A 15,379-nucleotide genomic window follows, 5' to 3' on the forward strand; every position below is an offset into this window, starting at 1 on the left:
GAGACAAAGAAAGCAATAGAAAAGATCAATGAAACTAAAAGTTGGTTCTCTGAAAAGATAAAATTGATAAACCTTTAGCCAGACTCATCAAGAAAAAAAGGGAGAGGGCTCAAACCAACAAAATTAGAAGTGAAAAGGAGAAGTTACAACAGAAACCACAGAAATACAAAGGATAATAAGAGATTACTACAAGCAACTATATGCCAATAAAATGGACAACCTAGAAGAAATGAACAAATTCTTAGAAAGGTACAATCTCCCAAGACTGAACCAGGAAGAAATAGAAAATATGAACAGACCAGTCACAAGTACTGAAATTGAAACTGTGATTTAAAAACTCCCAACACACAAAAATCCAGGACCAGATGGCTTCACAGGCAGATTCTATCAAACATTTAGAGAAGAGTTAACACCTGTCCTTCTCAAACTATTCCAAAAGATTGCAGAGGAAGGAATGTTCCCGAACTCGTTCTTTGTGGCCACTATCACCCTGATACCAAAACCAGACAAAGATATCACAAAAAGAGAAAATTACAGGCCAATATCACTGATGAACATAGACGCAAAAATCCTCAACAGAATACTAGCAGACCAAATACGACAATGCATTAAAAGGATCATACACCATGATCAAGTGGGATTTATCCCAGGGATGCAAGAATTTTTCAATATCTGCAAATCAATCAGTGTGATACACCACATTAACAAATTGAAGAATAAAAACCATGTGATCATCTCAATAGATGCAGAAAAAGCTTTCAACAAAATTCAACACCGATTTATGATAAAAACTCTCCAGAAAGTGGACATAGAGGGAACCTATCTCAGCATAATAAAGGCCATATATGACAAACCCACAGCTAACATCAACAGTGAAAAGCTGAAAGCATTTCCTCTAAGATCAGGAACAAGACACGGATGTTCACTCTCGCCACTTTTATTCAACGTAGTCTTTGAAGTCCTAGCCATGGCAATCAGAGAAGAAAAAGAAATGAAAGGAATCCAAATTGGAAAAGAAGAAGTAATACTGTCACTGTCTGTAGATGACATGACACTATACACTGAAAATCCTAAAGATGCTGCCTGAAAACTATCGGAGCTCATCGATGAATTCAGTAAAGTTGCAGGACATAAAATTAATACACAGAAATCTGTTGCATTCCTATACACTAACAATGAAAGATCAGAAAAAGAAATGAAGGAAACAATCCCATTTACCATCGCATCAAGAAGAATTAAATACCTAGAAATAAACCTACCCAAGGAGGCAAAAGACCTGTACTCTGAAAACTGTAAGACACTGATGAAAGAAATCGAAGATGATGCAAACAGATGGAAGGATATACCATGTTCTTGGATTGGAAGAATCAGTATTCTCAAAATGACTATACTACCCAAGCCAATCTCCAGATTCAATGCAATCCCTATCCAACTACCAATGGCATTTTTCACAGAACAAAAAAAATTTTTTTAATTTATATGGAAACACAAAAGACCCTGAATAGTCAATGCAAGCTTGAGAAAGAAAAATGGAGCTGGAGGCATCAGGCTCCCTGACTTCAGACAGTACTACAGAGCTACAGTAATCAAAACAGTATGGTGCTGGCACAAAACGAGAAATATATTCAATAGATCAATGGAACAGGATAGAAAGCCCAGAAATAAACCCATGCACCTATGGTCAGTTAATCTTCGACCAAGGAGGCAAGAATATACAATGGAGAAAAGACAGCCTCTTCAATAAGTGGTGCTGGGAAAACTAGACAGCTACATGTAAGAAAATGAAATTAGAACATTCTCTTACACCACACACAAAAATAAATTTAAAATGGATTAAAGACCTAAATGTAACACTGGATACTATAAAACCCTTAGAGGAGAACATAGGCAGAACACTCTGACACAAATTGTAGCAATATCTTTTTGGATTCACCTCCTAGAGTAATGAAAATAAAAACAAGAATAAACAAATGGGACCTAATTAAACTTAAAAGCTTTTGCACAGCAAAGGAAACCATAAAATGAAAAGACAACCTACAGAATGAGAGAAAATAGTTGCAAACGAAGCAACCAACAAGGGATTAATCTCCAAAATATATAAACAGCTCATGCAGCTCACTATCAAAAAAAAAAAAAAGCTCAATCAAAAAATGGGCAGAAACATTAAAAAGAATGAAATAATGCCTTTTGCAGCAACATGGATGGACATAGAGATTATCATATTAAGTGAAGTAAATCAGACAGAGAAAGACAAATATCCTGATATCACACACACACACACAAAAAATTCCAAAATCCCACCAGGGTATTTACTGTTGCTTTCTTTCTCCAACAAGTAGTTATTTTCTTTAATTGATTAATTATTAGTGATGTCTTAATAAAGATTAATGAACACATAATAGTATTTATTGTAAACTCTACATTTATTTAAAAAAAAAAAAAAACAATGGGCAGAAGATCTAAATAGACATTTCTCCAAAGAAGACATATAGATGGCCAAAAGCACATGAAAAGATGCTCAACATTCCTAATTATTAGAGAAATGCAAATCAGAATTACAATAAGGTATCACCTCATACCAGTCAGAATGGCCATCATCAAAAAGTCTACAAAACAATAAGTGCTGGAGATGGTGTGGAGAAAAGGGAACCCTCCTACACTGTTGGGGGGAATGTAAATTAGTACAGCCACTATGGAGAACAGTATGGAGGTCCATAAAAAACTAAAAATAGAACTACCATACTACCCAGCAGTCCCACTACTGGGCATATATCTGGAGAAAACCATAATTCAAAAAGATACATGCATCCCAATGTTCATAGCAACACTATTTACAATAGCCAAGTCATGGAAGCAACCTAAATGTCCATGGACATATGAATGGATAAAGAAGATGTGGTACCTATATACAATGGAATATTACTCAGCCATAAAAAAGAATGAAATAATGCCACTTGCAGAACATGAATGGACCTAGAGATTATCATACTAAGTGAAGTAACTCAGACAAAGACAAATACCATATGATACCACTTATATGTGGAATCAAAAAAATAAATGATACAAATGAACTTACTTACAAAACAGCAACAGACTCACAGACTAAGAAAATAAATTTACGGCTGCCAAAGGGAAAAGGTGGCGGCAGGGGAGGGATTAATTAGGAGTTTTGGGTTAACGTATACACACTACTATATATAAAATAATCAACAAGGACCTACTGTATAGCATAGGGAACTCTACTCAATATTCTGTAATAACTTAAATGGGAAAAGAATTTGAAAAACAGGTATACGTGTAACTGAGTCACTTTGCTGTACACCTGAAACTAACACAACATTGTAAATCAATTATACTCCAATATTCAAGTATGGTATAAATAATAAATCATGGTATAAATAAATCATGACCTGGTTTGTTTCAAATGGATGACTAAGCACTAGATAACTTCTCATTTGTGAAGGGTGAGCAACAAGCACTAATGATCAAAGAAGTGAGGCGTTTAAGCTTGTGAATAATCTTGCACTAGCCCCCGAGAGAAGTAACTTTCCTTCTAGCCACTTAGAGCCCATCACTTGAGGATATTTCCCTCCACTGAAAGCTAAATATCTTTGATGCTTCCTTTGACTGAAAGCGTTACAAAGGCAGAGTATCTGGCTTCTTGTTATATTATTGGTGGTCAGGTAACAGTGGTGAGTGAAGTGCTCTGACCCTAAGGCAACCAAACCTCATTAGCCAGCCTGCTGCATCGAAGAGTCGGCCAGCGGCCATGCTGGAGCCTTTGCAGGCTCTCGAGTTAGACGCCTCCCCCACCCGCCAGTCCCTCTGAGGCAGGAAGGAGCAGCTGCAGCACCTCCCCCCCGACCCCGCCCGCCCCGAGTGTAATCGTAGCACAGCTTTCCTGCTCTGCGTCACCAGGCATCAGAAGAAACCACAAGCTCCCGAGTTCAGGGTCTAACAGCCCAACGGAAATGCCGAGTGGCCTTAGCAGGCAGAGCCCCGGGCACCTCCAGGGCCCGCGAGGACCGGGTGGGTGTCTAAGGAGGGAACTGGGAGCCAGCGGAGCGAGGGAAGAGCAGGCCGGGGAAGGTCCCGGGCATCCGCTCCGCTAGTATTTTAAAATCTGTGCTGGAATGTTCACCTGGGGAAGGCGTGAGGTATTCTTTGTGCCTGCAGTTATTTCCAAATGACACTATTTGACATTAAGGAAATACGAGGCGATCAGTTGAAATTATTCACTTCAACAACTGCTCTTTAATCCTGCCTGCACATTAGAATAATTTGAGTTAAAAAAAAAAATCCTACAGCCCAGAGAGTCTGACTTAATTATGCTCTGGGTGAGGCCTGGGTAACAGTATTTTTTTTCAACTGGGTGTCATGTAGCCTGATTGAGAATCACCGATTTCAGGACATTTCGCTGCTTGGGTTACCGTCTCTCCTGCTCTCGCGATCATATATATTGTCACTTCTTTTCTGCCCTATAGACACAGCAGATGCTTTCTCTCTGAGAACCGACCTCCCTCACTCAGTGTTCACAGGAGTGGCCCTGGGCTCCTATAACTACGATCCATCATTAGTTTTCAGAGACAAGTCTTTGGGGGTCAGGCAGCTCCCAGGCCGCTCAGAATCACTTGCGTGCTAAAGGGATTGCTTTATTCTACGTGAGTCAGAACTACCCAGGGCACAGGAGTATGTTGCTACTGCAGACAACGAATTGTTAAGGATTACTTTCCTTTTAAGGTTTAATGGTTTGCAATATCTTGTGCCCTTTTATAATGAAGAGGAAGAAAGATAGATAGCTTCTTAATTCATTTACATATTCATTATTTTTTAAAGGTCAAAGCCCTTTAAAAGAAGCCCTACTAAATGCAAATCAGGTTCACCCGGACAGGAAGAAGGGGCGTTCTTTTCAAGGCTCTATCCATTTAATCTTAGCCTGGACCAGAAAATAAGGAAGCCTTTGGCCCGGGCTTTGCTGACCTGAGGTCAGATGGGGAGCCGGTTTTCAGGGCGCTGACGCCCTGGCATGACCCGCATGTAGGACCCGGCCGGGGTCTCGACCGGGAGATCCTCTGGATTCCCTGCCTGTTCCCTCTGACCTCCTTGCTGCACTCGGATCCCTATTAACTCAGTGTTTTAATTCCTTAGGCATTCCAGAAGTGTTCCTTTATGGATGTAAATTCAAACAGTCACGCTGAGCAGTCCCGGGCTGACAGTCACGTTAAAGACACTAGGCCGGGGGCCACAGCCCTACCCAAGGAGAAGAAGGTAACGTGGCAATTACACGTTGGCCACCCGGTGGGCCGCCCTTCTTTCCTTGCTCTGACACTAATACCGCTCTGTGCTTGAGCTTCTGTGCCTTCTCTTTTTTCCTCACCCTTCTTTTTTTTAAACTAATGGAGACACAGCTTGGGGTTTCACCAGCGATCTCTGGCTCAGGTTTCCTGAGCGGACGCTGTGTTCCTGTGCACAGCACACAACAGTATATGCAGAATTCAGGCATTATCTTCCCAAACCAAAGATACACATACACCTTCCAAGATTTTCCAGAACAATGCTGGTGGAACAAATGGAAACATCAACCAAGTAGGTAGCAGTTTTTCTAATTTGTATCATGTCTTCTGGACCAAAGACATCTACGTTAAAAGTAGGTGAAAGCTTTAGGGGCTTCCCTGGTGGCGCAGTGGTTGAGAGTCCGCCTGCCGATGCAGGGGACGCGGGTTCGTGCCCCAGTCCGGGAAGATCTCACATGCCGAGGAGCGGCTGGGCCCGTGAGCCATGGCCGCTGAGCCTGCGCGTCCGGAGCCTGTGCTCCGCAACGGGAGAGACCACAACAGTGAGAGGCCCGCGTACCGCAAAAAAAAAAAGAAAAGTAGGTGAAAGCTTTAGATTCCAGGAAGAGAATGCATAGCAGAGCTGTCTATCCGCCATCCACAGGCGTATCCATGGAAACATACACACATGTATTTGCACACATGTTCGAGGATGCCAAGCAGAGTTTTTGTTACTCTTAGAAATTCTCAAAGTGTACCTGCCAAGGTAGTAAGTTCAGTATCGTTTTAGTGCTACTAAACTTTGTGGCATTCTCATGGCTTCCAAACAGACATCCAGGCTCTGAAACAGAGGTCACTATCATGACATAGAACTTTAAGGAGAGGAGATTAACCTGCATATTTGAACTTCAACTTTGTAAGTTGAATCTAGAGCTTTTGTGATTTTTGGAAATAGCGCCATCTTATTTAAATGAAGCCTCTGTCTAAACTTCAGGGTAAAAAGCTTATCATGACCAACTCAAGTCTTAACATTTTTTGCCAGGAACTTGTATCTTAGAATTCAAAGGTTCTAGCGTCCTTTAAATAAAGTCAAACAAATCAGCCATAATAGATAGCCCAGTAGTCACTCCGCATAGGTGCCTCAGTGCAGGAATAAGTAAGCTCAGTGAAAGAGATACAGGATCACACAGTCGGAGGGCTATTCTAGCAGAGTCCTTCAAGAGATGCAGTCCTGGGGCTCACAGCTCTCAGCCGTGCAGCCCCCCGCAGAGGCTGACCTGCTCCCCCCCGGCTCCCAGCTTTCCCAGAGCCCTCGTGTAAACTCCGCCAGCCACGGATCTGGCAAGTGGAGCTGTTAACCAGGCGATGGGGATGGGGGCTCTCTAGGCACGGGGGAGATTAGGAGACTATCTGGATAAATCCTTCTTGTGAGGGAAACCTCCTGTTAATGGGAATTGAACCCATAATTATCACACTGGAAATACGTTGCTGCTTCAGTCTGTGGGCTTTCCTTCTGTGGCCTTATTAAAGCCAATTCACAGAAGGTCCTGGCGGGTCCTGAGTTATGTGCTGTACTTGGGCCAGTGTGACCGTTTCTTTCAAACACTGACCCGGAGCTTCTCGAAGATCCCTCTGGAGACAATCATCATCTCATTGTAGAATTTTGCTAATTTGCTAAAAAGCTGCATGGGGTTTCTTGCCCTGCAATTAGAAATCCATATTCCATCGATCACACTGATCTCAATCAAGGTCCATCAGATACTAAGCAGGTCTGTACTGAATGCCCAACACCAGGGCATTAAACACTAGGTTTAATTACAGATGCTTTTTCTGGATAATTATACTCAGTAGACTGATGTACTTCACAATAACCGTGACTATCAGACCTGTCCCCAAAGTATTGTCCTTATTAACCTCTTCCTGGGCTATTCATCTACCCTTCTATAACTCAAATGTTTCTTAAAGTTTTTTTCCTCTTATTATGAAGTGCTAGTCTAGTACTTACTTTTATGCAATTTTTCTATAACTTAATGTTTCTAATTTTGGTTTCTTGCCCAAATGCATATGGTCCCTGCTTCACCAGTTGTCTGAACAACCCAAACCTCGGGGCCCCAAAACAGATATTAATGAGGCTTAACTAGCTTTCCTGCAGAGTCCTGACTATCTAAGACTACCTAAGATATCGTTGTGAGATTACATGACGACCGTGAACAAGTTACCCTGGACAAAGCTGAGGCACTTCCTTTGATCCAGGCCTTCATTTTTCTTGCCCACTTCCAAAACTGCTGGGTCATGTGAAACCTACACTTGACATCTTTATCTTACTGACTTTCCATTGGAGGATTCCTGCTAGTAGATCTGTTTTAAAATACGTATATTGCCGGGTGGCATTTGAAATATTTAACAGTGGGTATGACACGGGCCCTGACCAATCAGAACAGATGCCAGCCCTAACCCCCCAATCAATGAGGCCAGCAGAACAGCAGCCCTGCAGATGCCAATTCCTCCTGTGACTCAAGGGTAAAGTCGCACTCAGGTCCTGGCATGATACGCTGACTCCCTGTTTGGAGCTGAGACCTCATTTGTTTTTCTTCTTGCAACGTTTACTTGATGCATTAGTTGTTGATTCTAAATTTAAAATCCCACCAAAGAGATGATATTGTTCCACCGTAGCAGCTGAATCTCGTTGCTCTTGTTTGGGGCCTGATGCGGCCGAGGGGAAGTTGAACAGGAGGTGTTTGGTGGCTCGTGCACCTTGGATCCTGTGCCGTATTTCCATGTGATTAATACTGACTTTGTTGTCTCTGTGCGTGATTGCTTGAATGTGTACGGACATTCTTTCTGGTTTTAACCAGGCAGCAGGATCGCTCTAGGCTGTCATCGGTGGGAGCCTGGGTTCTTGCGCTTCGTTATGTTGTCATTGCTTTAACCCAACAGGCTTCTTGGGATCGTGTCCCATCCTGTTCTAATCACCTCTTCCTCTTGGGCTTCTACAGCCAGAAGAAAGGACAGCAGTGCCTTGGAAGTGACAAGGCACGGCTAGTGGTAGCATGGCGGCAGGGCCCGAGGCTACCGATACACCCGTGCCTGGTGGAGCATTCTCCATACCCGGTTCTCACTGCTGGGCTCTTACCTTCTGAATCTCTTGGCGAGAACCTCAGAAGTGCAGCTTTCCTCAGCATCAGAGCACACAGAGAACCAAAGCTGAATCATGTAGTTAAAATATTGTACCTGATGACCTATTTGGTATAAATACCCAGAAATGAGAATTGAAATTTCTAGGTCAAACAGAAACCATTTTAAAGGGTTTTGATTTGTTTGTACCACCAGAGGGCCAAGCAGAAAAACTGTAGAGTACCCAGATCTTCATGGATGAAAGCCGGAGTCTTTGTTAATGGGTATTATATTAAAAATTCTTGTCTCTTCAAGGAAAAGCTGAGTCATATTGTCACGGTCACCACTTGAGCCTCAAATATCTGTTTTGTAAATGTTTAGATGACATCTTGGTAGCACTGTCACTCTGAACTGGGATTTGAGCATCTTGGCTACGATTAGTTTGAAGGTTATTTTGACACTTTACTTGGCAAGTTTAAGTACAAACTGCAAGTATGTTTTCAAATCTGTGATTTGACCAGGGAAAACTGGGTTTTTTTCATCTCAAAGTACCATACCCAAGCAATGCAGAGTCGTTATAGGACAATCCCCAAACAAGAAGCAGAGATGAGACTGAAATATGAAATAACTAGTTGGCAGAGACGTGAAAACTTTCCTGGTCTAGTTCCTTGGTTTATAAGCAAGAAAACTGAGGCCCAAGGAAGTGAAATGACTTGCCTAAAATAACACAGTTAAGTGGCAGATCTGGGTTAGAGTCACAATCTGCCTGCTCGTGTATTGTGCTTTCTACGATGCCATGCCACTCTTCTGGTTTTAGAGTCGGCTAAGCTCACAGTCAGATGTTGAAAAGAGGAGGTGTTGGTCCAGAACTGGTCCCTTTATTCTCTTAACTGCTCCTCCCACCAAAATTTGAAATCCTTGTAATATTTTGCTAATTGAGATTTTCATCTTGTGCAAACACAGGGCATTTTTGGAAGTTGGAGAACCAAGCCACCCAAGGTAAACAGAGCTGTAGGCTTTGGACTGGTGTGTGACGAATGTGCTTGGCCCGCATGTTTTGAAGTGTAATTAAAGAAACAATCTAGTTGTAGCCCACTTTGGGGGGGTGTGGTTTTGTGGAGTAACATGTCCTACACTGTTCTACCAGAATTTGGAATTTTTCCACGAAGACGTACGGAAATGTGATGTTGAATATGAAAATGGCCCCCAAATGGAATCCTGGAAGGTGAGTCCACCAGATCTGTGTTCCAACTGATACCATGCAGATTAATTCCCTTCCTTTGCAGATCCATTTCTGATCACTGTGTGTGGTTTCCCTCCTCCACTCTCCCTCCCAGGTTACCGCAGGGGCTTCCATACCTAGTGACCATCCTAAGTGGGAAAGAGGAATGGAGAATAGTATTTCTGGTGCAGCAAGAACATCAGAATACAAAACTGACATCTTAATGAAGGAAAGTTCCATATCCACTAAGAGTTTACTTAGAGACGGTAGAAACTATTCCCAGAAAAATGTGTCCAGGGTCAATTCTAGTTTCTCTGGCGTTAGTTCCTTAGAAGATGAAATCAACAAAGGATCTAAAATCTCAGGGCAGCCGTACCCTGTGTGTGACACTGAGAATCAGAAGATGAATTATGGGAAGACAAAGGGGGTGATCCAGCAAGGACAAGAAAATACAGATAAGTGTCACCTTCCCTCTCCCACTAGATCAACCGAATCGACTATTCGTGATGTCAAAACTCAAGACCAAGAGGTTCCCTTGACAGAGTTTGGCCAAGTTGTCCTGAGACCGAAGGGAGCCAGGCCTGCTAACCTGACGCCTGATGAGGATGGGGAGTCCACAGCAGGCTCTCCCACCGAGGAGAGTGCAACCACCGACAGCATTGCCTTCATGATCACCAAAACCGCGGTCCAAGTTCTCTCCAGCGGGGAGGTCCGCGACATAGTGAGCAAACAGGGGCAAGATGTACAGACGGTCAACATTGACGCCAAAAAAGAGACAACTTCCCAGCAAGAAGGCACTGACAGTGAAGAGCCGGTCGTGTGCCTGGACAAGAAACCCGTGATCATCATTTTTGATGAACCCATGGACATCCGGTCCGCATACAAGAGACTTTCAACCATATTTGAGGAATGCGACGAGGAATTGGAGAGAATGATGACAGAGGAGAAGATAGAGGAAGAGGAGGAGAATGGAGATACTGTGGTCCAGAGTAACACCTCCCAAAAGTTTCCTAAGGAGGGGGCCTCGGGCAACCTCGGAGCAGGGCGGGAGGCTGAGAGTAAATTCCAGCCGCACTTCCTTTCAGCGGAGACCAGGATGTCAGGAGGACAGGACGTGACTAAAACCAAGCAGAGCAAGTTCAACCCAGCCGATTCTCCAAGTTCAGAAAGCCAGGGCGACACGACCGATGACCAGTTTGAAAGCCCCAAGAAAAAGTTCAAATTCAAATTCCCAAAAAAGCAGCTCGCCGCTCTCACGCAAGCCATTCGCACGGGAACCAAGACGGGGAAGAAGACGTTGCAGGTGGTGGTCTATGAAGAGGAGGAAGAGGACGGCACTTTGAAGCAGCACAGAGAAGCCAAGCGCTTCGAGATCAGCGGGTCTCGATCCGAAGACACCCCGAAAAGTATGCTCAGGAGACTAGAGCAGCCCAGTCTGGAGAGCACAGCTCCGATCTCGAGAACTGATGAAATCAGAAAAAATACCTACAGAACGTTGGACAGCCTGGAGCAGACCATCAAACAGCTGGAAAATACGATCAGTGAGATGAGTCCCAAAGCCCTAGTTGAGACCTCGGGTTCCTCCAACAGAGAGTCTGTTGCAAGCTCATCCCACGTGGCCCAGGAGGCCTGTCCCCAGTCCTTGCTAGTCCTGGATGAAGCTCCCACTGCCCTAGAGCCCCCCTCGTCTGTACCTTCGGCTTCACGTAAGGTATCTTGGTCTGACGGAAAATGAAAAGAGCCAGCTGCTTTCTTAAACCTGTCATAATCACCATTAGCGAAAGTGTCTTGTGATTTACTTGCTTCCTTTCAGGTGGCTCGTTTCGTTTGGTTTCGTTGTCTGTTCGCAATGATCCTTTCTCTCACACTTTCTCCCTCGCCTTCAGAACAACAACAACTAGGTGTCTAACAGCTAATCGATTCTGTTTTTACCTCTGTTGCTGACTGGTGTTGGGAAAACCGCAAAGGATGCTGGGTCAGCCATTTGCCGTTGGAGTGATTGCTCTGATACTCACATTAAAATCCGTTTGATCAGTAGTGGAGCAGTGTTATTCTGTTTGATTCTTCAAATTAACCCCAGTGGTGTCTCCTGATGTCCGTCTCCTAGATCTGTCCTGCATGTAGGGCTGTGGCTTCTCACGTTGAGCTTCTCTGCGCACAGTGGGGCAGCCTCGGGGGTAAGCCGCTCACACGCGTCCTCTCTCTCCCCCACTTGCTGCTTCTCCCCACAGGGCTCCACGGGAACCCCTCAGATGAGCAGGATGCCGATCCCCATGAGTTCCAAGAACAGACCCGGAAGCCTGGACAAACCTGGCAAGCAGTCCAAACTGCAGGATCCCCGCCAATATCGTCAGGTAGTTTTACCTTAAACCCAATATTGGATGGACACTCTTGCGCTTAAGAAGCAAGTCACTGACTTAGTTTATACCAAATATTGCATTTTTCTTTGTAAGATACCGTTTACGTACACGTCCTGGATCTGGGGGCATGAAGAGAGTCTCAAAGCTTCTGTTGAATTTCTCACCACTCTTTTGCATGCTCGCAATAAAACAGCTTTTACTTTGTGACTCCAAAGTTGACCTGTTAACACAAGGTGGCGGGCCAGGTGGCTTTCCTTGGGGGAGTGTAGTGGTTCATCAGAACACCTTGGGAAACCGAGACAGACAAAGCCGCCCTGAAAGTCTCCAGCACTAACGTGTACGTGGACGGCATCGCACTAGAGGCCCATTAACACTCCGTCACGATGCCTCAGCCCCGCCCCAGTAACAGCCCTCACGCAACCCTCACGTCTCCACCCAGCACCCGGAGACGGTAGTAGAATGATGTGCCTGTTCTCACAAACACTCTTCTTCCTTCTTCCCTGTTCTGTACACCCTCTGCTCTGCACTTTGGGGGTTTCTCCCAGGTCCAGTACAGCACGACAAGACTTAGCTCAGGCCTTGAACTGGTTTGGTGTGGTGTCTTTGATTTAATGACTCTCAGAAGGGCTGTGTTGCCAGGCCCTGTGGATTGATGGTGTTACCAGCTTTCTGACAAACTGTCTCCTGCCGTCTTTATTTGCAGGCTAATGGAAGTGCTAAGAAAGCTGGTGGGGACTGTAAGCCTACTTTCCCCTCCTTACCTGCTTCTAAGATTCCAGCCCTTTCTCCCAGCTCTGGGAAAAGCAGTTCTCTGCCTTCTTCTAGTGGTGACAGCTCTAACTTCCCTAATCCACCTGCTACTAAACCATCGGTTCCTTCTAACCCTCTCAGCCCCCAAACAGGACGATCTGCTCCCTCTGCCTCCCTCATCCCCTCTGTCTCTAATGGCTCCTTGAAGTTTCAGAGCCCCGCTCACACAGGTAAAGGTCACCATCTCTCATTCTCACTGCAGACTCAGAATGGCCGAGCAGCCCCTCCTTCCTTCTCCTCCTCCCTGCCCCCCCCTGCCTCCCCAGCTTCACTGAATCAAGGTGCCAAGAGCATCAGGACCATCCATACTCCTAGCCTCACCAGCTACAAGGCACAGAGCGGAAGTTCAAGCAAAGCCACCCAGTCCACAGCAAAGGAAACCTCTTAAAGGCCAAATCCTATTAGGCACGAGTCGGAGTTGCATTTAAGAAAAAAAAAATTTTTAACAGTCTTCGACAAGTGTTTTCACAAGAGAATGTAACATATCGCTGTACTGTTTGAGGTTTACTGCTAAGTATGTGCTAAATACTGGATTAATAGATTTCAGTAAAGCTTGTTTGTTTTTTTACTTTGTCACTGTTCTAATTACATAGTGTTTACTGTCTCTATTCAATACCTGTTAAATGAAGTAAGCATGTGTTACCAGAAGAGAGTATGGCAGGAGAGAAGGGTGTGGTGAGACAAGAAAAAAAATGTATGAAGCATGTAAAACATGTACGATTCCAGAATTTTAGTATGTTTTGTATAAAAATATTTTTCATTACGGAGACTAGACGTGAACAGAGAAATACACAGGTGTGACTATACAAATTGTAAAACAGATACTATAATATTTCCTTTTATTTTAGTGTTATTTAGCTTTATTACAGATTTCTATTTTTGTCAAAACTTCATGGTTCCTTTCGAGATCTTTTTTGCCAAAACATTTTGATACTGTAGCCTTGTACATTTGAAAGTAGCATGCTAGACAATAAGCCAATGAACTTCTCTGCACAAGCCAACACAGAGGCACATGTGGAAGGCAATGATCAACCCTACTGCACTGCCATGAAAATTATGTATAATAATTTGCCGGCCCAAGCAAGCTAGTTCTGTTCTGTTTCTTTTTTCTCTTTTCTAACATATTGGGATTCGCTAGTTGTTTTCTTTGCAGTATCTAAATCCTTCCTTTGTTTTCTGAGACCTGGTAACCCACACTATTGCATTGTGGATTTTAGAATGTACACTTCTGTACGGTTCTGTAAACTGATCAATTTTTGTAAATATATAAATAGACACCAAAAATACTGTATGTGACAGCACATAGAGTAGTTTTCCCACACCAAAGTTAATTTTTATGCATGCTTTAAAAATATATCTTGGGATGGGCAGAAATGGAACTTCCTGGACATTTTTAAAAAGCAACAAGTTTGCACAGCTAGAGTGTTTTTGTAAATAAATGTATTTGTATAACACAGTTATGTAATATACAGAACTATAAGCAGAGACTTTGCAAAACTAAATAAAGGGCTGCATGCTTATTATTTTTTGTACCTTGTCCCTATAACTACTTCCTAGTCAAAGAACGCAACCGTTACCAAGTTAAAAGGTTTTGGCTTTGAGGGCATGGTAAGTAAACACGTAACCAGATGCAAACTGCTTTTCTGAAAGTTGTGCTTTTCTTTTTTTCTTTTTAACATCTCTGTTGGAGTATAATTGCTTTACAGTGGTGTGTTAGTTTCTGCTTTATAACAAAGTGAATCAGTTATACATATACATACGTCCCCATATCTCTTCCCTCTTGCGTCTCCCTCCCTCCCACCCTCCCTATCCCACCCCTCTAGATGGTCACAAAGCACCGAGCTGACCTCCCTGTGCTATGCGGCTGCTTCCCACTAGCTAGCTATTTTACGTTTGGTAGTGTATATATGTCCATGCCACTCTCTCACTTTGTCCCAGCTTACCCTTCCCCCTCCCCGTATCCTCAAGTCCATTCTCTAGTAGGTCTGCATCTTTATTCCTGTCCTTCCCCTAGGTTCTTCATGACCATTTTTTCTTTTTTAGATTCAATATATATATATGTGTGTTGGCATATGGTATTTGTTTTTCTCTTTCTGACTTACTTCACTCTGTATGACAGTCTCTAGGTCCATCCACCTCACTACCAATAACTCAGTTTCATTCCTTTTTATGGCTGAGTATATTCCATTGTATATATGTGCCACATCTTCTTTATCCATTCATCTGTTGATGGAAACCCATGCACATATGGTCACCTTATCTTTGATAAAGGAGGCAAGAATATACAGTGGAGAAAAGACAGCCTCTTCAATAAGTGGTGCTGGGAAAACTGGACAGCTACATGTAAAAGAATGAAATTAGAAAACTCCCTAACACCATACACAAAAATAAACTCAAAATGGATTAAAGACCTAAATGTAAGGCCAGATACCATCAAACTCTTAGAGGAAAACATAGGCAGAATACTCTATGACATAAATCACAGCAAGATCCTTTTTGACCCACCTCCTAGAGAAATGGAAATAAAAACAAAAATAAACAAATGGGACCTAATGAAACTTAAAAGCTTTTGCACAGCAAGGGAAACCATAAACAAGACA

General features: G+C 43.3%; 1 protein-coding gene across 19 annotated transcripts in view; it reads left to right on the plus strand.

The window, feature by feature from the left end:
* The window catches only part of KIAA1217 (KIAA1217 ortholog), a 773,854-nt gene extending 759,366 nt beyond the window's left edge, over positions 1–14,488 (plus strand). For 5 of the 19 annotated variants that reach the window (XM_060006227.2, XM_060006228.2, XM_060006229.2 and 2 more), the window contains 6 exons: positions 5,149–5,268; positions 9,351–9,386; positions 9,535–9,612; positions 9,725–11,320; positions 11,841–11,963; positions 12,673–14,488. In XM_060006227.2, coding sequence (XP_059862210.1) covers positions 5,149–5,268; positions 9,351–9,386; positions 9,535–9,612; positions 9,725–11,320; positions 11,841–11,963; positions 12,673–13,167 — 2,448 coding nt within the window. In that variant the 3' untranslated portion in view covers positions 13,168–14,488. The other 14 variants (XM_060006221.1, XM_060006223.1, XM_060006225.1 and 11 more) reach the window with 8 other exon arrangements.
* The last annotated feature ends 891 nt before the right edge of the window (positions 14,489–15,379 follow it).

The sequence above is a fragment of the Delphinus delphis genome, chromosome 2 (genome assembly GCF_949987515.2).
Source record: "Delphinus delphis chromosome 2, mDelDel1.2, whole genome shotgun sequence".
In the NCBI taxonomy this organism is placed as follows: domain Eukaryota; kingdom Metazoa; phylum Chordata; class Mammalia; order Artiodactyla; family Delphinidae; genus Delphinus; species Delphinus delphis.